This window comes from Ambystoma mexicanum, chromosome 1q (assembly GCF_040938575.1).
Source record: "Ambystoma mexicanum isolate Mex_15411 chromosome 1q, UKY_AmexF1_1, whole genome shotgun sequence".
NCBI classification, from domain to species: domain Eukaryota; kingdom Metazoa; phylum Chordata; class Amphibia; order Caudata; family Ambystomatidae; genus Ambystoma; species Ambystoma mexicanum.
Genome location: NC_090922.1, coordinates 1,533,175,137 through 1,533,201,601, shown reverse-complemented (window position 1 = coordinate 1,533,201,601; position 26,465 = coordinate 1,533,175,137). Strand labels below are relative to the sequence as shown.

Genomic DNA, 26,465 nt, shown 5'->3' with positions numbered 1-26,465 from the left:
TTTTCAGGCCTACCACAAAAGATATATATCTGGGTTATTAGTCCCTCCCCCAGCCCCATCATAGCCTTAACACAGCCCTTTAGATCAGAATTAAATCTGATTGCCATAGAATGTATATACAAAAAGTCCTTATTGAACATTCTTGGGATTCTTAGCATTTTACCAATAAAAGCACATATTGAATTTAAAACACTGGCCATCGCCCACTGATGTCTGCACCAGAACGCCCCCTCCTATGTCATCTCTTGCATATGTGCAAAACCAGTGATTCGTGCAGTGAGATCCTCCGGCAGCCTGGCCTTGCTTACGCACAGATTCAACGGTAAGCATACAGGGGCCACTAGCTTCTGTGTCAATGTCCCCACCTTGTTGGATACACTTCCTAAACACATCTAAAATACCATATTTGCTTGCCTTCAAAAAGCTCCTAAATACCTGGCTTTATAACAAATATGTTTAAACATGCACTGTACTATTTTTCATACCATCCTGTCTGTAACCACTTACTATGTACACACGCTGTAATGCCTCTGGGTTTGGGCGCTTTAGCAAATGAAATAAATAAATATAAAATGTATATTAAATTCATACCAACATTATAGCCATAAATATTGCTTGCCAGAGTCACTCTCTGGTGTCATAACCCCTTCACTCCGCATGACCATAGATTTATAGTCCTTGTCTTAGTAGCTCAGTTCGCTCGCGGATGCTCGCCTGGCCTCTACAACCAGGGGCTGCTCCAGAAATGTCCATCAAATGTATATCCAATTAATATAAAATGTATATAAAAAACATTGGGGTTCTTATCAAATTGTACAAAATGTCTTATCAAATTGATATAAAACATGTTGGGGTTCAATCCAATGGATATCAAAATGGGACAGGATTAGGTGTGGGGAAAGGGGCGTGGCCGCTTGTAAAAAAAAAACATTTGACGAGGGTATTCCCTAATACTACTATTGTGACACCTAGTGGTGTGCACGGGCAACACTGGAGGTGCATACGAGAGCTCATGACAGGTAACACAGATAAAACCAAATTGAAATGTTTTCATCAAAATAATATTGTTTTTTATTCATTTTTGTATTACGAACATGCAGTGTTTGAGACTTGTATGTAAGTCTAAGGGAATCGTCTTGGAGATGTCTCGCATTCATTTCTCCAGGACCTGAACATAAGGCCATATTTCTAAGACTGTTCTTGTGTGGGTTTGGGGTCCTTACTAACCCCTTCTACGGGGAAACCCAAGCGCACGGCAACAATTTTCTGACTTGAAAAAGGAAAGGCCACCATAGATGGAAGAACATGTTTATTCATCGACAAGGCAAAGAAACAGCAAGTAACAGGGAATCCAGGTTCATGTATCTTCATGCAATGGCGGAGGGAGAGTTAATTGGCGCCCCCTCCTCCCTCAATTCAGTCACAGAGCAACAGCAGCCAATCGGCTTTCAGGGATCAGCACGGGTGACGCCTTGATCCCCTCCTCACCAGCTGGTGAAAAATAAGACAAGAATATTTAGCACTTTTTAAGTGATAACCATATTTTTTTTTACTTTTTAGAGAAAATATGAATTTTGAATGACGGTCGGCATACAATTTCTCAACTATACTCTGACATGATACTCCCCTTAGGGGTGGCTCCCCTATAAGAGACGAGGGGGCGCCAACACACCCATAGCCCCTCATGGGGGAGCCAAAGGCAGCCCATGGAAAGCCCCCCAAGTGCCCCTGGGCTGAATTTAGCTGTCAAAGGGAAACGTGGTTTTCCCGATGAAGGGTCAGGTTCCACGGCGTGCATGATTTGATGTGATAAGTCATTTATAACGCGCCTATACACAAGTGTTTCTAGGGGACGTTTTGCTTCCTCAACCTTGCACGGCCCATTGGGCATGCAGGCTGGGGTATCGGCCCATTGGGCATGCAGGCTGGGGTATCGCAGGCCTGATTGGGCATGCAGGCTGGGGTATCGGCCCATTGTGCATGCAGACTGGGATACCACAGGCCTGATTGGGCCTAGGTGACACTCCTGCACCACAGTGCATAATTAAGTCTTCCAGGTCTGCATTCAGGACACGCCCAGTCCTCAGGGAGCAGGAAGCTCTCTCTGGTTCCTAGTTCTTGTTATTTCTGCGTGTGGGCCAGAGGGCCTCGTGGAAGATCTGTGCGCAAGTGCATAAGAAGTGTGTGTTGTGCGTTTGCACGAGGGATTGCGAGACACTGATGCATGAATGAATGTGCATGAATTTCTGGGTGTTTGCTGGAGACCGGCCCTGTCTCAGACTCCGCACAGGGTAGGGAGGGGTTTCTGGACACGTTGGAATGTATGAATGCACAGAAATGATACTTCACTGTCACCAGTTATGAGTTATTGCCAGGAATGGTCTTATCTGTGGAGTGAGTTCTTGATAATGAAGGGTAACCAGGAGGCTTATGTCTGCGTTCTGTATTGCCCCACCAGGTTCCAGAATATATGGGTTAGTTTGAGAGCAGCAGCGTGCTTTACAATGGGCGGAAGCCTTTCTGCCCGAAAATCCCCATACTTTAAACAGGGATTTTCCTCCAGAAAGGCGTGCAAATCTGCGTTTTCGGCGCAAATAATTCCATGAATCAGGCAGTGGTGCAACCGCCACGTGTTTAGTGTTTTGCGGAACTGGAGGATGGTAGTTGTTCTCTGAACCGGGCTCCAAAGGTTTGCGGTGCGGCATGTGAAGGGCTGATTGCAGCTCTTCTCTTTGCGGCTGGTGTGATTTTCTGTGGGCAGAGAGGAGGCAAAGATGGGGGTCAGCATGTGGCCTTTGACGAGAGTGGGGAAAGTACGATTCGCGCAAGGTTCCTGGAGTTGATCCGAGAGAGCCGTCAGTCACAAAGGTGTTTTGCTGTTTGAGACTCAGGGACGTTGAAGTCTCAGCGAAGGATATTAGACAAGGAAATCGTGATGGAGTAGAGAAGGTTGGAGAAGATGCAATGAAGTTACCCCTCCCGACCGAGTTGTTCTGTGTTGGGGGAAACAGCTCGAGAAGGATTCCAAAGATCTGGACTTGGGTGTCAGGATTATCGTACAGGGCCAGCCGATTTTACAGTTACCTGCCGTCCCACCGCCAAACTGCCCTGTCTGGTCAGTACGTCGGATACAGTAACCACAAAGTTATGCCGAGACATGGTAATGGTAATGTTTATTTATAAAGCGCCTATACACAAGGCAAGTGTTTCAAAGCGCTCAAGGAGGGTGGGTACATGGGAAAACAGCCCTCGTATCAGAGCTCTTGAAATTCTGAGATGATAATAGTCTGCACAGGCAGAGTAAGTGCAAATTATAATTAACAGGTGAGACACAGCAAATAGGCCCGACAGCGATTCTGCAGTTTTACCAAGTTCAATTAAGGGGTGAGGACAGGGGAGAAACAGACAATCTTCAGGCACGGTGCATTCGGATCGTGCAAGTGCAGAGAAGGGTACAGGGAGGGGGAGGTCCAAGTGCACCCAGTCGGAGGAGTCAGGGGTAAGTGCAGAGAGAGCCAATCTCATGGGTAATTTCTCAAGTGCAGAGAGAGTGGGGCGAGTGCAGGGCTCTGAGGCAAGTGCGAGAGAGGACTGGCGGGGGTGCCTGTGACCTGCGAGAATCTGGATTCACCAGGCAGCCAGTCAACCAGCTGTGAGGAAAAGGAGGGGGAGAGGGAAAGAGCAGAGAGGCAGGTTAGCAGGGTAGAGGGAGAGCGAAGGAGGAGAAGAGGAAGGTCTTACGGAACAGCAGGGAGACTATTCCAGAGGGAGGCACCTGCTGAGGATAAGGATCTCCCTCCAGATCTCTGCTTGGAGAAAAGGCTCACTCGCAGAAGGTTGGAGGTAGATGAGCGGAGGGCTCGGGGGGGGACAGTATTTAGGTAGGCAGCATTGCAGGTAAGTAGGACCCAGGCCCAGAAAGCCTTGTGGGCAATGCCGAGGGTCGTGATCATGGGAAGACACAAGTAGCACTCAATGCATTGGAAGTTATAATCGATATGTGATCATCCGGTCCCCGCATTCCCACCTTACCTTTCCAGCTCTGCTATGTGCCGCTCTCCTCTGCCCTGTTGCACAGCTGAGTGGTGCAGCAGGAAACGGAGCGCAGGCTCACCGTGCTGGGCTTGCAGGCAGTTGCACACTTCTTAGTAATCATCACTTTTTCTGTAAAGAAAAGTGAAAAGAAGCTCTTTTGTAGTAAATGTAGTAAAAGACTGTGGCACACACTCATTCATTTCATTAGTAAAGCACCTTCAGTGACATCATCAGAGTGCGCCGGTCTGGAAAATTCCAGAAGATGGCCTATAGCCACTCTGTTAGAAGTATATCATCGTACACGTCCCCTGAAAGTGACAGGGATTCTCAAATTCAAGGCATTTGATGAGCATTTGCTCAGCTATTGGTAAACATTGTATTCTGGATGTGTGGGAATTTCATATGTAAGTAGTTAGCCGCGAGCTAGGATGTCATCGCTGCTTAAAGTATCGCTTCATAATGGAATAGCTTTGCCAGGTGGCATTTGAGAGTGAAGGCACTGCTCACACACAATCCGAGGCATGTGACTGATATGTTGGAATCCGCATGTAAGCATGAGCTCATTCCAGAATGGCGAGAACACGCACAGCTCTGTAGGCACTGTGTTGGGGGTGAACGCAGGGGGGTGCATCAGTGGAACCGCTAAAGGATACAGGTGTCCTGGCACGTGATTCTCAGCACATGGCATCTGCTGCGTGGCACCGAAGGGCACCCGATAGTGGCGGGCCCTGGAGTTTCAGAAGATCTTAGCAGTGGGTGAGCTGAACCTCCAGCTACGTGAGCACAGGCTCCAACCAGCGTGAGATCCGCATGTTGCCCTGAACCCCGTTTATCTCTAACACACTAAGCGGGTCCTGGTCTCAGCCTCATCTCTTCGCCTCTGCAATGGAAGAGGCAACTGGACACAGCATTCTTTCATGATACAGGGGCCAATACAGGGGTGTTGCTAGGTCTGGAAAAGATCCGGGGCTACGCTAATGTCAGGTGTCAGGACTGGCGGACCGGGGCTAGCTAACATTTTGGTTGTAGTCCCTGAGCTTCTATCCAGGGCTACAACCAAAAGATCCAGGGTTATAGCCCCCTCAGCCTTCCCCTAGCAACGCCTCTGAGGCAATAGGCGAGGCTCGTGCAAGAAATGCCCTTTGCTAGCAGAGTTCCCTCAGATCACTTTGCAGCACCTCCCTAGGAACCCTCCCACCCCCCCCGCCCCACAAGTGATCCGTAAACTTGCTCTCCCACCCAGGCACCAGCAAAACCACGCGCCTTCACAGACACCCCCTTGCAAAATCCCCATTCAGAAAATATCGGTGTATTAGAAAAGTTATCCACAGTAGCTGAGCCCAGCAACTCATGCACTGATCTCTCTATCTCGCTCGCCCTCTCTCTGCTTCTCTCTCTCTTTCTCTTCTCTCTCCGTTTCTCTCTTTCTCTCGCTTTCTCTTGCTCTTTCTCTCTCTCTCTCTCTTCTCTCTCCGTTTCTCTCTCTTTCTCTCTCTCTTCTCTCTCCGTTTCTCTCTCTTTCTATCTCTCTCTTTCTCTTCTCTCCGTTTCTCTCTTTCTCTCGCTTTCTCTCTTTGTTTCTTTCTCTCTCAGTTTCCCTATCTCCGTGTGTCTTTCTCTCCCTCTCTCTGTTTCTCTCCCTCTTTCTCTCTCCCTCTCTCTCTCCCTCTCTCCTCTCTGTTTCTCTTTCTCTCTCGCCCTCTCTCTCTCCCTCTCTCTGCTTCTCTCTCTTTCTCTCTCCCTCGCTCTCTCTCTCTCCCTATCGCTCTCTCTGTTTCTCTTTCTCTCTCTCTCTTCCTCTCTCTCTCTCTTTCCCTCTCTCTGTTTCTCTCTCTTACTCTCTTTTTCTCTTCTCTCTCCGTTTCTCTCTCTTTCTCTCGCTTTCTCTCTCTGTTTCTTTCTCTCTCTTTGTTTCTATCTCTCTCGGTCTCCCTATCTCTGTGTGTCTTTCTCTCCCTCTCTCTGTTTCTATCTCTCCCGCTCTCTCCCTCTCTTTGTCTCTGTCTATGTTTCTTTCTCGCTCTGCTTCTTTCTCTCTCTGTCTCACTCTATCTCTCTGTCTCTTTCTCTCTCTCTCTCTTTCCCTCTCTCTGTTTCTCTCTCTTACTCTCTTTTTCTCTTCTCTCTCCGTTCCTCTCTCTTTCTCTCTCTCTCTCTCTCTCTCTCTCTCTGTTTCTCTTTATCTCTCTGTCTCTCTCTGTCACACTGTATGTGTACCTCTGCCTCACTCTATCTCTCTGTCCCTTTCTCTCTCTCCCTGTTTCTCTCTCGCTTTCTCTTTATCTCTGCCCCTTTCTCTCTCTCACTCTCACTCTGTCTGTCTCGCTTTTTCTCACTTTGTCGCTTCCTCTCTGTTTCTTTCTCTCTCGTTTTCTTTCTCTTTATCTCTCTGTGTCTTTCGCTCCCTCTCTCTGTCTTTCTCTATGTCTCTGTCTCTGTCTCTCTCTCTCTCTGTTTCTCTTTATCTCTCTGTCTCTCTCTGTCACACTGTATGTGTACCTCTTTCTCACTCTATCTCTCTGTCCCTTTCTATCTCTCCCTGTTTCTCTCTCTCGCTTTCTCTTTATCTCTGCCCCTTTCTCTCTCTCACTCTGTCTTTCTCGCTTTTTCTCACTTTGTCGCTTCCTCTCTGTTTCTTTCTCTCTCGTTTTCTTTCTCTTTATCTCTCTGTGTCTTTCGCTCCCTCTCTCTGTCTTTCTCTATGTCTCTGTCTCTCTGTCTCTCTCTCTCTCTCTGTTTCTCTTTATCTCTCTGGCTCTCTCTCACTCTCCCTCCTCTCGATCTCTGTTTCTCTGCTCTTTCTGTCACACTGTATTTGTGTCTCTGGCTCACTCTGGGCAAGCTCTGCATTGTCAAGTGGGCATTTGCAAGAGTCACTGGAGCCATTGCTATTCGCTCATGACCGGAGCAAGCACACAGCCATTTTGGAGGAGTGGACTGCTTTTGCTAGAGCCACCCCAGCTGTTGCTTAAAGAAGCACACACAGAATAAAACACAGATATCATGAAGGGGGCAGATGTGCTGCATCTTGTGTAGAGTTAGAATGAGATCAGCAGCTGGGGCAGAGGTGCGTGCAGACCTGATATTTGGAGATATCGATTGTCATTGTGTGTCTCTTGTTGCTATGTCACCTTGTCCTTAGCTGCAAAGGGAAGTGAGACATGTTTAGGCTCTGCAGACAGTTTTGGGGTTCTCACAAACCTTGAAAGGGGCTAGAGGACAAAAGCACAAATACCGAAGCAAAGCCATCTTAGTTTCTGTAGCACACAGTAAAACCTTCTTTCAGTGCAAAAAGAAATAATGTTTTTGTTTGCAAGGAGAAAGGGCCCGCTCTCTGCTGCTCTTGAGAGGGTAATGGAACCAATTAATTACTGTGATTTTCTGTGCGATGTTTACCATACATACTAAGAAATATGTCCCGAACACACGAGAAAAGTTTACCTTTCCAGCTCCTGGGAAGGAAGAGTGAGGGTCGATGCAGTGCAGGGCAACACGACTAAAAACAGAATGGCGCCTCTGGCATTAAAAAGCTTGTGATGTCCATGTAGCATTTATTCCTCTCATATTCAAGGCATCCCGCGCTCTTCTATGCATTGTACTCACTATGTTAGTAACCCTCCAGATATCAATTTGTGAATTGTATCGTAACGCCAAGTTGAATTCTGTCTATAATTGCATTGTATTGGCTTGTAATAAACCAGAGATTATACGGGGCCAAAGCTTGTGGTGGGGTGTCCTCTTCCATCACCTGTGAATTGCCCGCTTCTAGGGAAGGGCAAACCCATAGACCACGGAACCTTTCACTCCATTGTGAATACGGCATTTGTTACTTTATGCTTTTTTGTTAATAGTTCGTGTTTGTTTACACTGAAACAAACAAACAGGTGTAGCGTCACTACTAGCCAATCAGTGGTCTGCAAGCAAAATTAAACATTGGCTCGATGCTCAGAGAAGAATAAGATCATTGGTATTAATCTGCGTGCAGCAAGGATGGAAGGACAATGGAAAGGCTCTTCTCACTGGACTTCCCAACAGCACCTTTGCCCCTTTGCCAGCCACACAAAACGCAGGAGCCAGACTCAACCTTCACCACGCAAACATGCACCCCTCACCCCAGCTCCACTGGCTCCCCATGGCCCAGAGAATTGTCTTCAAAGGACTCTGCATCCACCGCAGAAATGCATCCTAGCTTCATGACAAACTCAAACTCATCACCCACACAAACACCAGATAAGCAAGCCAACACTGTCTACACTTTCCACTCTGCAAACTCACATGCCCACAAAAACAAGCATGTACCCACTGGGGACCCAGTGCATGTAACACCGGAACCCTTCACATGCAGACTGCACCTGCCAACACCACTTCAGAAAGACCCTGACAACAGACCTGTTTCCCCACACATGACCCTGCCCTCCACTACTGCTACTGCTATCAAGTGTCTGTCCTAGTCTTCCTGGCCTTTCCTGAAAACATTCTGTAACTTCTTTTCTCAACTCACACCTTTTCAAACTTTGAACCATGCAAAGCTCTCCGAGGCCCTCTAGGTAGGGCCAGCGTTAAGCAAATATTGAAATTAATTTGAATAAAAACTAAATAAGGACAATTTGAGAGAAACATTCTGTGTGTTCTCTGAAAGTGAAGAGATTTAATAAATACATTTTCATCAGGAATGGATCATCAGTTTTGGTTGGAGTGCCCTGGGACACCAGGGCCATATCTGTACATTTTCATCAGGAATGACTCATCAGTTTTGTTTGGAGTGCCCTGGGACACCAGGGCCATATCTGTACATTTTCATCAGGAATGACTCATCAGTTTTGGTTGGAGTGCCCTGGGACACGAAGGCCATATCTGGACATTTTCATCAGGAATGACTCATCAGTTTTAGTTGGAGTGCCCCGGGACACCAGGGCCATATCTGTACATTTTCATCAGGAATGACTCATCAGTTTTGGTTGGAGTACCCCGGGACACCAAGGCCATATCTGTACATTTTCATCAGGAATGACTCATCAGTTTTGGTTGGACTGCCCCGGGAAACAGGGACATATCTGTACATTTCCATCAGGAATGACTCATCAGTTTTGGTTGGATTGCCCTGGACACGAGGGCCATATCTGTACATTTCCATCAGGAATGACTCATCAGTTTTGGTTGGATTGCCCTGGACACGAGGGCCATATCTGTACATTTCCATCAGGAATGACTCATCAGTTTTAGTTGGATTGCCCTGGACACGAGGGCCATATCTGTACATTTCCATCAGGAATGACTCATCAGTTTTGGTTGGATTGCCCTGGACACGAGGGCCATATCTGTACATTTCCATCAGGAATGACTCATCAGTTTTAGTTGGAGTGCCCTGGGACACCAGGGCCATATCTCAACATCCTCAGAAAGTGCCCCAGTGACTTTTACTCCTGTAGACCTGTCCATCCAAGACTTATCCTCATTGCAACACATTCTGAGTCATTGCTAGCTATCCATCCTGACTTGTGAATTACTGTACGTTTTTATGGTTCCAGCTTTGTTTACAAGATTCAGGTCCTTTTTTGTAGACATTTAGCGTATACCGCCTCTTCGTGCAGAGTGACCCTGTAGATGGGATCTGCGGAACAATCGCGAGATGTTGAAATGAAGGAGTTCTGCCGAGGATCATTTCACTGCTATGAATGGTTTTAAGGAGACACTTAGGGTCTTCAAGACTATCATCATTGCTTGACACTGGCCATGTCAATAATTGCAAGTCCAGTGGTATCAAGACACTTCACTGCTGTACAGATTGGAACATATTTCATTTGTTAAGTGATTCAGAAAACAATATCAACCCTTTTGAGATGAAGGGGTAAATGTTCATCTGAAATTCATAGATAATTCCTAAGACCAAAGTATCTTGAAGGTAAGACCACGTGTTACAAATCTTTACAAGCACTGAGTTTGGAGTATCTTTTTCTTTTGGACGTGGCTAAGCCAAGAAGTAGTTTCCAGGGCCGATGGTCTAATTTCAGCTGTTAGGTCACGGCTTTGGAACCAACTATCACTTACCATCCATAAGATTGAATTCCAACACCATTTTCCGAAAAGTCCCAAACACGTTTTGTTTTGTTTACTTGCCTCCTGAATGTTTTGATGTGGTCCTTTTATTGGTGCTGCCTCGCCACCATGCCATGAGTGCTGCCCAGCCTGTGCTTTGCAGATTCCAAACTCAAATTCAAACTTCAAACAAAAAAATCTATCTCAAATAGAAAAGATGACATTGATATTGTACGACTCAGTAACAGCAAACAGTTCTAGATGCACCACTATGAACCCTCCAGTGAAACACTTGTGCATGGGTGCGATAAAAATACAATATTATATCAGTAAACAAATGAGTAGCCATAAACCCCCACACACCACTGACCTCCCCCACACACCACTGACCTCCCATGGATGCAACAATGAAAGAGTCTTTCAGGGAAACCTCCTTTCACCAATTCAATACCGTGTCAAGACTTACTAGCAAAAGGCTGCACAGCCTATAGCCCCACTCGGGAGGAACCTTGGACATCCTAGCCCAAGCGACCACCAAAACGGAGAAACCCCAGACCAAGCAAGGGAACCCATCCTTCAGCTTGGCATCCACCACAATGTAAAGGAATTTTATTGATTAATCTTTTCTAACTCGCTTAATGCCTGAAACCAGTTTCTAAGCACAGACCAGGATTCAAATCTGTGTTGCTCAGCGTTATCTTGATTCCAAGACAAACCCATTGCCCCTTAGGTACTCCCGGGGTACCAAGCGGAGAGTAAGTGGGATATCCCCAGTGACCACACAGGCTACAAGATACTAAAAAAGACAGGGGGCAGAGGGCAGGATCATGATCCAGACACGAAGCAATGAAAAGGCAAGAAGGCACATGAGATTCAAAAGCCCCTTCATTCCCAGGAATCCAGAGAGAGGGCACCACAAATAGTGATTAGATTCAGAAATGTAGACCATGGGCCTCATTATGACTTGTGCGGAATGGGTTTAACGGCGCCGGTAATTCCGCACAATTACGAGGTCCCCTCGCGGGACCCGCTCTGGACGTCTGGTTTTTCCAGACATCCATAGCGGGTCCCGCGAGGGGACCAGTGAGCTAACAACAGGCCCGTTCGTAATGGGCCCGTTGTTAGCTCCCTCCCCATTCCCATTGAGCCCTATGAGGGCTTGAATGGGAATGGGGAAGAACCGGGCCCGGGTTACCTGAAGGAGGAAATACCGGGCCCTTCATACTCGGAATGGCCCGGTATTTCCCCATTCAGGGAACCCAGACCGGACACGATTTAGGAGGCAGCCATGCCCTTGTTAAGGGCATGGCTGCCTCCAAAGTCGTACTGAGGCCCCATTAATCCTTACCCTATCGTGGCCAGCCTCCAACTAACTATGCACCCAGAAAGTACCCAATTCAAGTACTGTGTAGCAACTTATGAGCTCAAAATGGTCAACTAGCTGAGAAAGATGACTGCTTCTACCTCTTCCTACAACCCTTGCAACGCCTCAATTATTAAAGGGAATATTGAGAATACTTCCACCCGCCATCACCTTGCTGCACATCCTGGAGACAAAGACATTTCCTGAACCACTTTAACAGGCAACATTCTAAGCCGCTAATAAAAAGGCGACGGACCCTCTAGACTGCTCAGACTCATGCCCCATCATTCCTAGTCAAGATCACAGAGGAGCCGTTCACTGCACAGCTGCAAAACCATAGTGAAAGAGACTGTCTCGCCCATGATAGACCATCATGCCTCAGGCCTCAGTGTAGCGCCGAGTCAGCCTAGCTTGCCATCAAGGAATTCACTCTACAGCTATTGGCCAGTAAAGATGATCCAGGATACTCCTGAATTCTCAGCTAAGAAACCTCTCAGGAAAAATGGGACAAACCCCTACCATACAGGACATTTGTCACCGATAGTGTACCCCAAGGGTCCTCCCGCTCCACATGGTTGGTCAGTGCACACATCCCACCTCTAGACCCCCTAGAGCCCCTGCAGGAGACCCATGCAGGCTTTTTGCCACATGTGCTACCAAGTCTAAGATGGCTGTCCTTCGGTATTGGGACATGAGGCCTAAGACTCATCAGGAGCTTTGCCCTCTGGTCCTTTTCAAGGAATATTAATTATATAAAGACTGTGTTTTCACTAATACAGTGTGTGGGCATTCCTTTGTGAGTGCTTGGGGACTACACTGTACTTAAGAACCAGCCCGCATCACCTCCTGAGAAGCTAGGCCTTGATTGCTCGACCACGTACCAATAATAGAGAATCTTGGCTGGGGTCCTCTGTGCCTCTCCTCTACCATATAGAGAGCAGAAGTACAGACACCCCCTACCAGTCTTTACACATGGACATCACAAGCTTTTTAATGCCAGAGGCGCCATTCTGTTTTTAGTCGTGTTGCCCTGCACTGCATCGACCTTCACTCTTCCTTCCCAGGAGCTCGAAAGGTAAACTTTTCTTGTGTGTTCCAGACATATTTCTTAGTATGTATGGTAAACATCGCACAGAAAATCACAGTAATGAATTGGTTCTATTACCCTCTCAAGAGCAGCAGAGAGCGGGCCTTTTCTCCTTGCGAACAAAAACATTATTTCTTTTTGCACTGAAAGAAGGTTTTACTGTGTGCTACAGAAACTAAGATGGCTTTGCTTCGGTATTTGTGCTTTTGTCCTCTAGCCCCTTTCAAGGTTTGTGAGAACCCCAAAACTGTCTGCAGAGCCTAAACATGTCTCACTTTCCTTTGCAGCAAAGGACAAGGTGACATACCAACAAGAGACACACAATGACAATCTATATCTCCAAATATCAGGTCTGCACCAGTGTTCCCTCTAAGCTGTGCGCATGTGCGCTTGCCCAGCTTCCTTCTGGGTGCCGCTCAGCAGATTTTTAGCAGCGCACACAGAGAATTCTCACCTATTCAAACATATTTAATAATAAACAAGCCACAGCAATTAATTGAAATTTGCTTTTTCTTAAAATAAGCAATTAGTCTTGATATTCTGCTAATTTGCATTACAATACTATGCAAGGGTGACCGTAAACACCTGAACTTCCTGACAGCAAAATACACACAAGAGGTTAAAAACTAATATGAAAACCTGGCTCCATGAACAGAAGAATCTAACCAAGATACACCTGCACATATTAACCAAATAATGTTCCCTCCCCACCCATGACTCCTAAATTTGATTCTACCACACTTTGACCTTATGACTTAAATTCTTAAAATGCCTATAGTATGTTGAGGCATTAAATATGCCTTTCTCGCAAAATATTGTGGGTCTGCAAATATCACTGAGCGTTTACTGCTACAATCCCTCACTTTTTACAGTGCTCTATCAACTAGTATTGAAGGCTAACGTAGGGGCTGGTGAAGGGTTTGCGTGGAAGAGCACAGGTCAACACTCCTTGTGGGTGATTAACAACGCAGCAAATTTAAAAAACCAAGTCAGACGTTTCGGCAGTACATTGAAAGAAATGTGTTGCTTGTTTGCTAAAGGATAGGAAATTCTAGTACCCGTCTAGACAACAGCACCTTCTTTTTCTTTCTATGCTCAGCTGCTGAGGGCTTTTCAATATAACCATGTGCTCTGTATCGTCTCTTGCATCTCCATAACTCATAAAAAAGAATTACAGAAGAGGGATCCATAGTTACAGAAGAAGGGACTCAATCTGTTTTATCACTTGAGATCTTATGCCATTAACTTAAAAGGCATATATATGTGATTTTCTTACACAGGGATCCATAATAAACATCAATACAGCTCTTGCTTAATTTGTCTAGGCTCTGGCGTGGAAGGGTGGGCAAAACTATAGACTACATTATGTTCCCTGTCATTTCACTTTCTATGTCAGGGTTACAAGCAGGGCTCTAATCAGATTTTGCTCCCTACTTGGAGTCAAATGATTTTTCAGAGAGTAAAAAAGTAATTAGCATTGCCAATAGGGATACTTTCCGCTTATTAAAAGATGTTGTTCCCCTTAGAATTCCTGTTGAGATCAGGCATTAATATTATTAGAGTTCCTTCCTATGCCACTGCTCTGTACAGGTCACTAATTCAAAACAATATCAGTGGAGCTTTGTGGGTTGAAGCAACAAAATGTTAATTGTTTCTTGTTTTTGTTGGGCACATTTTCATTTTTAAGGAGTAAACATTGATGGTGTATATGTCTCTCAGCTGTAAGGCTGGCGTTATCACTACCCAAAGGACAACGTAATGTGGATAATAAGAAGAGGCACAGGAATATTTGATCATCATATTCTGAGGTGCAGTTATTCTGATGCAATTATCATCCTTACACAAGGTATTAGAAGCATGTTCTCCTGGCCCTAGAAATGACTAAATAAATAAATAAAAGTGGCACTTGAACTCATATCAGCATGTTTTTTGACACATTGCTTTTAATTGCCATTAATCCATCAGAAAATGTTTTATTATGTCTGAATTTCTTGACAGCCACATCAGTTTATGACAAGAGGGATTTGTATGTTGTAGTATACAAGTGATTTTCCAGTGGCATAAAATGTTTGCAAGGTACTGTGGCAGATGTTGAAGTCTTGGACTGGTTGATGAGTTTTCTGTTTGATCACATATGGCATATTCGATTTTAGCCTATGTGTTTGATAAAGTGTTGTAAGATTTGTCAAGAATTGCAGTGGCTGGGAAAAGGAAATTCCTTTCCAAACTCTCTTCTGTGAAGGTAGTTCACTAAATACGCATGCTCACAAAGTGGCTTACCTCATTAATCAGTTGCGCACATGGAAAATGTGCGCACAACAGCAAACCATTTCCGCACATAGAGAACAATAATTAGAGGGAACATTGGTCTGCACCCACCTCTGCCCCAGCTGCTGATCTCATTCAAACTCTACATAAAATGAGCAGATCTGCCCCCTTCAAGATATTTGTTTTCTCTGTTTGTTATTCTTTCAGCAATGGCTGGGGTGGCTCTAGCAAAAGCAGTCCACTCCTCATAAATGACTGTGTGCTTGCTCTGGTCCTGAGCGAATAGCAATGGCTTAAGTGGCTCTTGCAAATGCCCACTTGACAATGCAGCGCTTGCCCAGAGTGAGACAGAGACACACATACAGTGTGACAGAGAGAGACAAAGAGAAAGATAGATACAGAGAGAGAGTGACAGAGAGAGAGAGAAGAGAAAGAGAAGAGAGAGAGAGAGAGAGAAAGAGAGAGAGAGAGAGAGAGAGAGAGAGAGAGAGAGAGAGAGATCGGTGTCTGAGATACCAGTGTGGATAACTTTTCTAATACACTGATATTTTCTGAATGTGGATTTTGGAAGGCGGTGTCTGTGAAGGCACATGGTTTTGCTGATGCCTGAGTGGGAGAGAGAGCAAGTTTACAGATCACTTGAGGGTGATAGTCCTTAGACGGGTACCGCAAATTGACCTGAAGGAATTCTGCTAGCAAAGGACATTGCCTATTGGCTTATCATCAAAGAATGAGTTTTACTGTTGTCTATTAATTCCAGAGGTGAAGATTAAGTTGAGACTATGACTGTTGTGTTCTGGCGTGGCCCAGTCATACACAAATACGCAGACTTTGGAATACGTCTTGCTTCTTTATTAAACATCTCCTTCCTGCCACCCTCGTGTCTTCCCCTCCCCTCGCCCACCCTTCCCTCTTCCCTCCCCCCCAGCCTTTGCTTTAGTTTTCTCTTAAAGGGGCTAGCTCCTCATGGCCGTGTGGATCGTCCGCTTTCTCATCCGGTGCCTTCGGCGGAGGATCCTCAGGGGGTTCTGCCTGGATTTCTCCTGCATCTGTTTCTTCTTCCTCAGTGGGTGTGTCCTCTTCATGTTCTTCTTCGAACATCATGCGGAAGAAGGAAGTGTTTCTTGTTACCTCTTCTTGGTCTCCCACAGCCGTGATCATTGGTCCGTTTACTTGTGGGACCACCAAGGGATCGGGAATCTTAACACACGAAATGGAGTGGTTTCACGCCGACCTTCACATTCTGCGACCCAATGATAAGTTTACATACATGCATACATTAATGGGAATGTCGCATTTGGCAGGAGAGACAGAGGTACACACTCCAACCTCTATAATGAAAAAATGTAACGGTGAAGCTCTCCTTCGTACGAATGCGCCAAACTGAGTCAAATAGTATCTCCAAAATTAAATCCCGTGCCAGTTGAGGTATCTGAGTCAAACGGCTCAGATACCTCGACCGGCACGGGATTTAACCCGATTAATTCACCTAGAACAGATGGCAATTTATCATCACGTTGTATCAAGTTAACAGCCCTGGTTTGAAAAAGGCACTTTTTTGTGTTGCCGAAACACGTGTTACCACGAAGGGCATTCACCAATAAATCTCAATTTTGGAGATACTATTTGTCTGCCGGATCAGTACGATCTTGCCTACTGGGATCTGAGGCTCTTTAGCTTTCCATTTCTGGTCAGTCCATTCTTTTGCCTTTCTCCTCTTTTTGGCCTCTCGTTTCCTGATTTCAGCATCCTCAGTTGGGATGTAGTCTTCCAGCTGTGGTAGTCTGGTTTGTGGCATGTATTTTATCATGAGTTCTACTGGGGTCCGGCCAGTTGTCTCATGAGGGGTGTTGGAGTAGCTCCTCAGCATCTGGGAGATGACTTGGGGCATGGAGGCCTGGTCTGCCGCAGCTTTCTGGCGTATCCTCTTTATGGTGGCCATGAAGCGTTCCACCATGCCGTTGGCCTGGAGCCACAGCAGGTTGATACTTTGGTGGTGGAACCCTAGGTGTGCAACAAACTTCCCAAACCCATGTCCATGGAAGGGTGGGCCATTGTCGGTTTTTACCACATCGGAGATGCCCCATTTGCTGAACAGCTCATCCACTACGCCCACTACCTGGTGGAATGCCGTGGACGTCACTGGTTTCACTAGGGAAAATCTGGAGTATTCCTCAATCGCCACTAGGAGGTGGCCTCCCTCTTCTAGTGGTCCACAGAAGTCTAGTGCCACTCTCTGCCATGGACCATCGGCTAGGGGAACTGTTTGTAGCAGGCATGGAGGTGGGCTTGCTGCAGTCACTTGACAGGGCATGCAATGCCTCAATGTGTCCTCGACTATGGTGTCCATATGCAGGACCCAGACCTAGTTACGTAGTATCTTCTTGGTGTTGGCTATGCCTCTGTGCCCTTCATGTGCAATTATGACCAGGGTTTTCCTTAGGCTTTTGGGAGCCACTAGCCGGTTTCCTCTCAGGATTGTTCCTTGTTCCGTTGTAGCGAGTTCGCTCTTTATCCTTGCCATTCTCTGCAAATCTCTCATATCCGCTTCTCCCACCTCCCCCGTGTCAAAGTGTTCCATGGTCACGTGTCGCCACCTGTTGGTGTTTGTGAGTTGGACGGGCGCCTTAATGGTGGCGTCTATTTAGCTCTGCTCCCAGAACTGCTCATTCATGATAGCCGCGGGAAAGGCATTCAGGGATTGGTAGGCGATGTATGCCTCTGCCTCGCCCTGCATGTCGGCGTCTGGGGGATTGTCAGGGTGTCTCAATAAGTGTCCGCTGGATTGGCCTTGCCCCCAGGCTTCTGGATGATAGTATAGTCATATTCCTGGAGGCGGATGCCCCAGCGTTCGATGCCTGGCAGCATTTTCATTTTGGGGTTCCCGAACAGGGCTAGGAGCATCTGGTGGTCCATTAAAAGTATAAATGTCCTCCCAATGATGAAATTGTGAGATTTCTCGCATGCCCAGACTGCAGCTAGACTCTCGCGTTCTGCCTGGGAGTAGGCCTGTTCGATGGAGGTGAGTGCTCTGCTGGCGTATGCGACTACACGCGTCTCTGTGTTACGTTGCAGGTTTGTCTGGGCTAAGATGGGGCCCAACCCAACGGGGTTGGCATCCACAGTCATTTCCGTGTCCCACTATGGCTTGAAGTACGCCAGCTGTCTATTGTTCGCCAGTTCCTGTTTGATCGTGCAAAAGGTGTCCTGGCACTGTTAATCCTATGCAACGGGGAGATCCTTTTGAGGAGCTGTCTGAGCGGGCTGGTGAGCATTGCGTAATGGGGAAGATATCTTGCGCAGTATCCAGCCATGCCGAGGAATGATTGCAGCTCAGACACATCCTTCAGGGCTGCCAAGTTGACAATGGCGCTGATTTTGTCAAGGTCCACCCTGATGCCCTGGTCAGAGAAGATGTGCCCGAAGATGTGCTTGTTGATGTTGCACTTCAGGCCATTGAGGGTGAGGCCCGCTTCCTGAAGGTGAGACACACCTGCCATAGAACCTCATCGTGCTGGTCTTCGGTGACTCCGAATACCAAGATGCCGTCACTGTAATTGAAGGCATTTGGAACTGGAGCTATTAGCCTGTGTATCGTCTCTTGGAAGATTTCAGCCACTGACAATATCCGAAGTTCAACCGTTTGTAACAGAACATGCCTTTGTGCATCATAAATGTCGTTATGGGTCGTGAGTCAGGGTCGATGACTAGCTGGTGATATCCTTGATTCAAGTTCAGTTTCGAGAATCGGGTGGCCTGGTTAAGTCTTACCCACATGTCCTCAATTTTTGGATCTGGGTGCCTCTTCCTTTGGATCGCAGTGTTGGGGATCCTCATTTTGACGCAGAGGCGAAGGCATTCATTAGGTTTGGGGACAACCACCAACGGGGACACCCAGGGAGTGGGCCCTTCCATTCTCTCGATGATGTCATTGTCAAGTAATAACTGTAGCTCATGCGTCACCTTGGCCTATTGGTGAAATCCTATCCTCCTGGGGTGTTGCGGTACAGGACGTACTGAAGGGTCGATGTGAAGCCTGATGACGGTGTCCTTCAGCATGTCAAGACCTTTGAACAGGTTGCAGAACATTTCTCTTAGAGCATCCAGGTCCAGTGTCTTCTGGGACATGGTGCGTACGGAGTGGGCGTGTGGTGGAAAGCCTTGAATTGTTTCCGACTGATAGTACTGGATGTCAATTAGTTGAAGGGCAGTGGCTGTTTTGTAGCTCAAAAGGCACCTCCCAGTCACTGGGCTATGAATGACATGAATGGTGACCGGCACTTGTCGTCCTCTGTGCACCAGACCGCACAGGAATTGGCCTTTGGATGTCAGGGGTAGGGTCGCACCCTACTGGAAGATGTGCGCTTGATATGGTTGTAGGGGGGATGTCCTGGTCAATGCTTCATATGTCTTTTCATTCATTACGTTGACAGTGGCTCCTGTATCGATGAGGAACGGTGTGTCGAGCCCTCTGAGGTGCACCGGCACTCTGGGTATGGCACTGTTGTCAGATATGTCCTATATGAGCGAGACATATTCTCTGCTGTACCGGTCATATTCCTGGTACTGTTCCGTCCCTGGTGGTTCTTCTTTGATGGGAGGGTTTTCGTATGGGTACCGGATGGAGAATTCCTGTCTTGGGTCTTCTTCATGGTTGGGATATGTATGGTACAGGTGCTCTGGACTGTTGTACGCTCCCTTTGACTCCTTGACCTGTAGGTTCTCCACAGCTCTAATGAATCCAGGGTGCGCTATATTCCTGTCACGGTTGTCCCTCTCTGTGTACGGCCTTGGATTGGGTTGCCTTGTTGGCTCGTATCTCCTGTCGATAGTCGATTGGGTTGGTGGTCTGTACGCCTGTAGTAGTGGCGTCCTTTCTCGACACATGCTCTGGAAATGTTTTTCCTGGCCACATCTCAATCACATCTGGCCGATCGCGGGACACTGTCCTTTGTGAGGGAATTCAAACCCACAGAGGTAGCTTTGTCTCTCGGCTTGGGCCGGACGGGTGGTTTTCCAGGTATCCTGGTGGGACAATGTGCCAACGGGGCGGGTCTGCTCTTGTGGGTATTTGGTTATGGCGGCAACTGTGTCCAGTTTCCTCGGATTTTCAATATTGGCTGCTTGGACGTCGACCCGTTCGTAGACCCTTGCCAATTCTTTGATCTCCTGTAGTGGGAGAGGTTTCTTTAGCAGGTGTTTCCTAAATTGTGAAGACAGACCCCCTTCAATCACTCGCAAACCGATGGCTTCATCATTGTTGAAGTTCACAAAGTTGAAGTAAGTTATCTTTCTTTGGAGACGTAGAATGAACTGTCCTATCATCTCGTTGGGTGCCTGGGTACACTGGTTGAATGTATACCGCTCATAGTCTCTATTTGGTAGTACTCCTAGGCGTCCATTGATTGCAGCGATTAGGAGTCGGTAAGTCATTTACACTTGATGAGGAATGGTTTTGATGACACTCTTGATTTCCTTTCCCACCAGGTTGGTGAAGATGTCCAGTTTGTTGGGTGCATCTTTATTTCCAACGCCCCTCATGAATTCTTCCAATTCGTCCATCCATTCCTGCCATCTCTGACCTTGATTTTCTTGTGGCTCCAACATGAATTGGTTGGGGCAGCGTAGAAAGGACACTGGATTTGTGGGTGTTACCACTGCTGGGAGTGGAGCAGCACCATCCCCCGCTCCGGCTCCTGCTCGTGACATTCTTGGCTTGATTCGTCTGCCTTGTCAGTGCCGTTTTCACTCCGTCAGTGCACGTGCCGCTGTATGGGCCGTGTGGCTGAGTCTCTGGGTTTCTTGGTGTGGGCCAATGTCACACCAATGGGTCTGTTGCTGTGTAGGGGAGCTGTTGCTGGTGCCTTGGCAGCGTGCCTGGACTGGTATGCTCCTCCCTGGAATGGGTGTGCTGATGCGTGTCGTGGAGCGCTGGTTAGCTGCTGCTTTGTGAGAAGCCAGACCTCGCTTTCTAGTGGCTTTGGGCAAGGAGCTGCAGTGTCTGCTGTGTTGTCTCTTTGAGTTGCCAATCCTCGCTTTCTAGTGGCTTTGGGCAAGGAGCTGCAGTGTCTGCCGTGTTGTCGCTTTGAATTGCTAATTCTCTCTTTCTAGTGGCTTTGGGCAAGGAGCTGCAGTGTCTGCTATGTTGTCTGTTCGAGTAGCCAGTCCTCGCTTTCTAGTGGTTTTGGGCATGGAGCATCAGTAGCTGCTGTGTCATATCTGTGGGCTGCCACTCGTCACTTTGAAACAGAAACTCCCAAACCAGACACTAACAACCTAGAACGGTACCCCTGCTCTCGTATGTAATAAGGACACCTGACTCATTGACTCTCCTCTGTAATGTGCAGTTGTGCAACAGCTAACAGACATCAGAATCTACAGGAGCATCTGGAGACTGGCTGCCCACTCAGGCATATCTGTAGCAGAACTGACAGACATCAGAATCTAGAGGAACATCTGGAGACAGGAACATCTGGAGACTGGCTGCCCACTAAGGCATATCTGTAGCAGAACTGACAGACATCAGAATCTAGAGGAACCTCTGGAGAGTGGCTGCCCACTCAGGCATATCTGTAGCAGAACTGACAGACATCAGAATCTACAGGAACATCTGGAGACTGGCTCCCCACTCAGGCATATCTGTAGCAGAACTGACAGACATCAGAATCTACAGGAACATCTGGAGACAGGAACATCTGGAGACTGGCTGCCCACTAAGGCATATCTGTAGCAGAACTGACAGACATCAGAATCTAGAGGAACCTCTGGAGACTGGCTGCCCACTCATGCATACCTGTAGCAGAACTGACAGACATCAGAATCCAGAGGAACCTATGGAGACTGGCTGCCCACTCATGCATATCTGTAGCAGAACTGACAGACATCAAAATCTAGAGGAACCTCTGGAGACTGGCTGCCCACGCAGGTATATCTGTAGCAGAACTGACAGACATCAGAATCTAGAGGAACCTCTGCAGACATCAGAATCCAGAGGAACCTCTGGAGACTGGCTGCCCACTCAGGCAAATCTGAAGCAGAACTGACAGACATCAGAATCTAGAGGAACTGCTGGAGACTGGCTGCCCACTCAGGCATATCTGTAGCAGAACTGACAGACATCAGAATCCAGAGGAACCTCTGGAGACTGGCTGCCCACTCATGCATATCTGTAGCAGAACTGACAGACATCAGAATCTAGAGGAACCTCTGCAGACATCAAAATCCAGAGGAACCTCTGGAGACTGGCTGCCCACTCATGCATACCTATAGCAGAACTGACAGACATCAGAATCGGAATCTAGAGGAACCTCTGCAGACATCAGAATCTAGAGGAACCTGTGGAGACTGGCTGCCCACTCATGCACACCTGTAGCAATCACACTAAGCCAGCTTGCTTCCGAGTTGCCACCGCACCACGACACCACAAACACCACTGATGGGTCCCAACATTATTCTGTGTCTGCATCACCGGTTGCCACAGACACAAGACAGCCCCACAATATAGTGCACTGATAAAGAAGAGATGACTAGCAAGCAAGGTCAGGGCTAGGAGAAGGCCACAGCACAGGAGAAGAGAAATTGACGAAATTCACCCCCATTTGCTTCGCTGGCAGAGAGTACATTTTTCAACAATGGACATTTTTTGGCAAATGTTGTTTTTTTCCCTACATTTCATTTGTTTGCCTGACATTTAGGATTTCCTGGCAAAAATGTCTGCAAAAAAGAATGGAAAATGGCCAAAATGACCAATTTCATTCCGTTATCGAAATTGCACAAGCAGCCGGATTTTATCAGATTAAATCAGCAATCTATCGGCACAGCGAATTTCTGTAATTATGCTCACCTCTAATCATGACTCAGGGACAAAGGGTAAAGCGTCAAAGTCTAGAAACATCACTACTTCCAGATAGGGTCTATGGTCAATTCATGACACTCTTGAGCCAAGTGAGAAATCTTATTCTGGTCAGTAAATAGAGAGGGTGGCAAGTGTCCCACAACAGCGCTGCACCTAGAATGTCATAATGGGACGTAGAGGTTTCCATCACAAACCTCCCAAAGACACAGTACTTGTTTGGCTTTTGATCCAAAGGAAGCACGGTTCTTCCACGGTCCTAATAAAATCCACTTTTCCTCGCCCGGACCAATGGAAGAGACTTGGGATAATGCACGCTACTTGGTCGTGGCACGCAGACACTTTGATGGTTTTACACTAAGCCTGGTCATTATTACAGCGTGAAGCCTTAGAAGGCCAGCCAATATTCAGGTGAGTCAAGATGGGGGCACCCAGTTGGACAAACCTTTGCAGTATTTGCCTTAGAGATTCCAGAAAATCTTCCCAAATGTCACCACCCGGGATCCAGGACCCACAGAGCCTCTCCGAGGAGGCTTTTCATATCGTATCGAGCATCCACACCTCATGGCGGGAACAATAGCAGGGCAAGGAAAAGACTTTGGTCTCTGTCAAGCCAGATGTGCTAGAAAGGAAGGATGGGCGAGACTCTACCATCAGGTCCTGTGATTGCATAACTGGGGTGTACAACGAAAAGCATAATGCGCTCTGCTCAATCTATAGGTGGCGCAAACCCTTACGTTCACAGGAGTAAGACCTATGGTCTTCTGAGGATCATGACACTGCATTCACACCAGATAAGAGGCTGCTTGTCCCATTCCCCATCCGCCATGGTGAGGTCTCTCTGCCCTTGTCCCTTCCTTCCCCTGCTTGCCCCAGAGTGCTCCCGCCCCCAAACCCTACTGTACTCTGCCCCCTTGTCGACACGCATACAGCCTCATCCATCCAAGCCCCCTGCGGGTCGACCCCATCAGCCCCCTTATGCTATGGAAGGAGAAAGGGATAAAGTCCCTTTTCTATGTTGGTGGTGCCCATGTTGCGCTTCCATCTTTGGCTATGCCTGGCAGGCTGTTGACGGCCAGGCAGCCCGCTCGTGGACTTGGATGTTAATACCATGTTTTCGTGTTCAGTGAACAGAACATGATGAAGCTAGAAAGGCCCATATATTCAGGAACAACGGTGACGTGGCTACTGACGGGAAATACAACCAGTGGCCCTAAATCATGACATGTGAATGTCACATGATGCCAGTGTTTCATACGAGAAGGCAAACTGCTGCTATTGGGGCACCTGTTCAAATCTTTACAAAAGTCACTCATAAATATTTGCAGGTTTGTGTCTTTCAAAAATCTAGTCATTGGGGTGGTCCCAAACCCAACAGGTTCTTGTGGTGGGACTGGAAGCGTGCGCGTCCATGCGTGTCTGGCGGTGCCCAGGAATGCACCCCTCATGCTGCACCATTTTGTGTTATGTGTTTGTTTAATTCGCGGGCCCAGCTCTAGAACAGCGGGCGATGTACATGGCATGGGTAGCCAGCAACTGTGTAGGTGTATTTTAACAGTAGTGCAGTACTGCGAGATGCGGTCTGTGCTTGAGTCTGTGAGCACTTACTTGTGCTGGAAGCCTTGGGAACAATGTGTTTGATTTCTTTAGTAAAGGGGTCTGAACTTGTGCCCTTCCCTAGAGAAAATAGAAAGCATTAGTAGTTCCAAGTCTGGGCTAGAAAGAGAATACGTTTTTCACCTCTGTTAGCACTATTCATGTGCAAGACAAAAAAAAAATGCATGCGACCGCATGCACAATACCCTTTCTACGTTTAGCATGCGACCCAGTCACGCAAGAAATAGAAAAAAGACTTCAATTTTGGAGAGGCCTTACACTAAAAATGTTAAAATTACTATGTTTTCTATGCTAGCTGCATGATGGATTTACTCTGGAAATACTAACGTTTTGCAGGGTAGGGTGGGCTCGGTTTGTATAATGCACCTATCGCCCTGAGGTAAACTTTACCGTAAAGTCGTTGGATAAATGGAGAGACATGGAATGCTGGAGAAGATGGCCGCACCCTGAAGGGGTTCTCACCCCACCTCCCAAACACATAGAATAGCTGAATTTTTAAAGAAATATGGACAGAACCACTCCTCTAATCCGTTAAAAAAAAAAGTCCGAACGGACCGTGTTCATTGACACAGCATATACCACTGTGAAGTTAAAATACATCTCTGGATAACTGTCTCAAAAACAAGGCTGCGGGTGCCGCACTGCTGGAGAGATGAGTGCTCCCACTTTAATGTGGGCCTTAATGAATTAGAGCTGGGCTAAGGAGGATCTGTGGCAGTGGCGGTGCACCGCAGTTGCTAGAGAACAGCGTGGGAGGCACTGAGACCTCCGCTGCTACGTAGTCTAGCGGCTGGGCCCACAGTTATCATCCCACCATGTTGACAGGTGATGCAGAGATTGAGGCCAGGGTGGTCATCAGGGACCCGCATCACCTGCAGTCACCTGCAATCACCTTCAGTCACCTGCAATTCACATGCGATTCACATGGGCTGAACCGCTGTTCCTGCGGACAGTAACCATCGAGTAAGGAGGGGAGCTAGAGCGCGCTTAACAGCGCAAGGCTAGCATTGGCCACAGCGGGCTTGTTAACGTGCACGCTCTCTGTGATCTGCCAGGGCCTGCCACGGCCTCCGCCTCACACCGCCTGCATCCGTGTCTGATGCTGAGCGCGCCACACTATCTCCCAGGCTTGTTTTTCTCTAAGACATATGAGCCGCTTGATATTTGCTACCATTTCAGAAGGAGGGCACCAGTCAGCACCTGCAGTTTTAGATATATTGGCACAGACAGGCACAGAGTAAGCAATGCACCAGAAATAATAATTCAAATATCATCTTTTACCAAAGCACTTCACAAGCAGTGATTTAATGCATATGCAGCTGCTTACTGTTTTAAACAAAGTACTCATTGTTATGAACTATTATAAAATGATAATATCACATATGTAAGGGTGGTCTAAATATGGGAAAATACCTAAAGTGAACTTCTGTAGATAAATAATCATTGATGTCATAGATGATGTTATTAGCAATGTCATCGGTGATGGCATCAATGATGTCATAGATGATGTTATTAGTGATGTCATCGTGTTAGGGAGAATTCTCTTTAAAAGCTAATTTCCCTTACCTATAGAGTCCCCCCACAGCTTTGCTGTATTTCCAGGGTTTATTTTTTTTCTCCTGCTAAGAGTGAGACTCTTTTTTCCACTCTTAGGCATATTTTTGATGTGTGCTTGAGGCTATTTTTGTGCTTCTGGTCAATGGGGTTTTTCTCACCTCCATAGGTATCATCTTATTCATGTGTGTTACACAGCACCCTCAGTGCAGTAACACAGGGGTGACATAGTGACCCCCAAACAGAAACTCCATACCCTGGGACTAACTACTGTCTCCCAGGGCATGCAAAGTTACCATTGACTGTGCTAGTCAATAGTTATGAACAAAACCAGTACACACCATCTTTCTATGGAGGCACTGGGAAGGGTTAATAGTTTTTCCCTGGTGTTCATTTTCGTGAGGGTACTGTCCAGTCCCACTTTCCAAAGTTTCTGGCTGGTGGCAGTGGTTACTACCATTAATATTCGACCGCAAATATTTTCCTATGGTATTTTCCCATTGTTCGTGGCTATGACTTTTTATGACAGCCTTTAACATACCGCTGGTTTATCTTTTTATTAACTTTACTCCAGTGGTTTTTTTTGCCAGATCTTTGATAATATTTCTTTCTCGTGTCTCTCTCTGTAATCCAACCCGAGATCGGGCCCTTTG

The 26,465-nt window shown here is 47.0% G+C and overlaps 1 protein-coding gene across 1 annotated transcript in view; it reads right to left on the bottom strand.

Annotated features, from left to right (window-relative positions):
• Positions 1–1,294: 1,294 nt before the first annotated feature.
• The window catches only part of LOC138522692 (ly6/PLAUR domain-containing protein 2-like), a 607,174-nt gene continuing 582,003 nt past the window's right edge, over positions 1,295–26,465 (bottom strand). Inside the window, exons 5-6 of the mRNA XM_069635401.1 lie at positions 4,033–4,164; positions 1,295–1,491 (exon numbers count right to left, since the gene is read on the bottom strand). Of these exons, the coding sequence (XP_069491502.1) occupies positions 4,046–4,164 (119 nt within the window). The 3' untranslated portion in view covers positions 1,295–1,491; positions 4,033–4,045. The remainder of the gene's footprint in view (positions 1,492–4,032; positions 4,165–26,465) is intronic.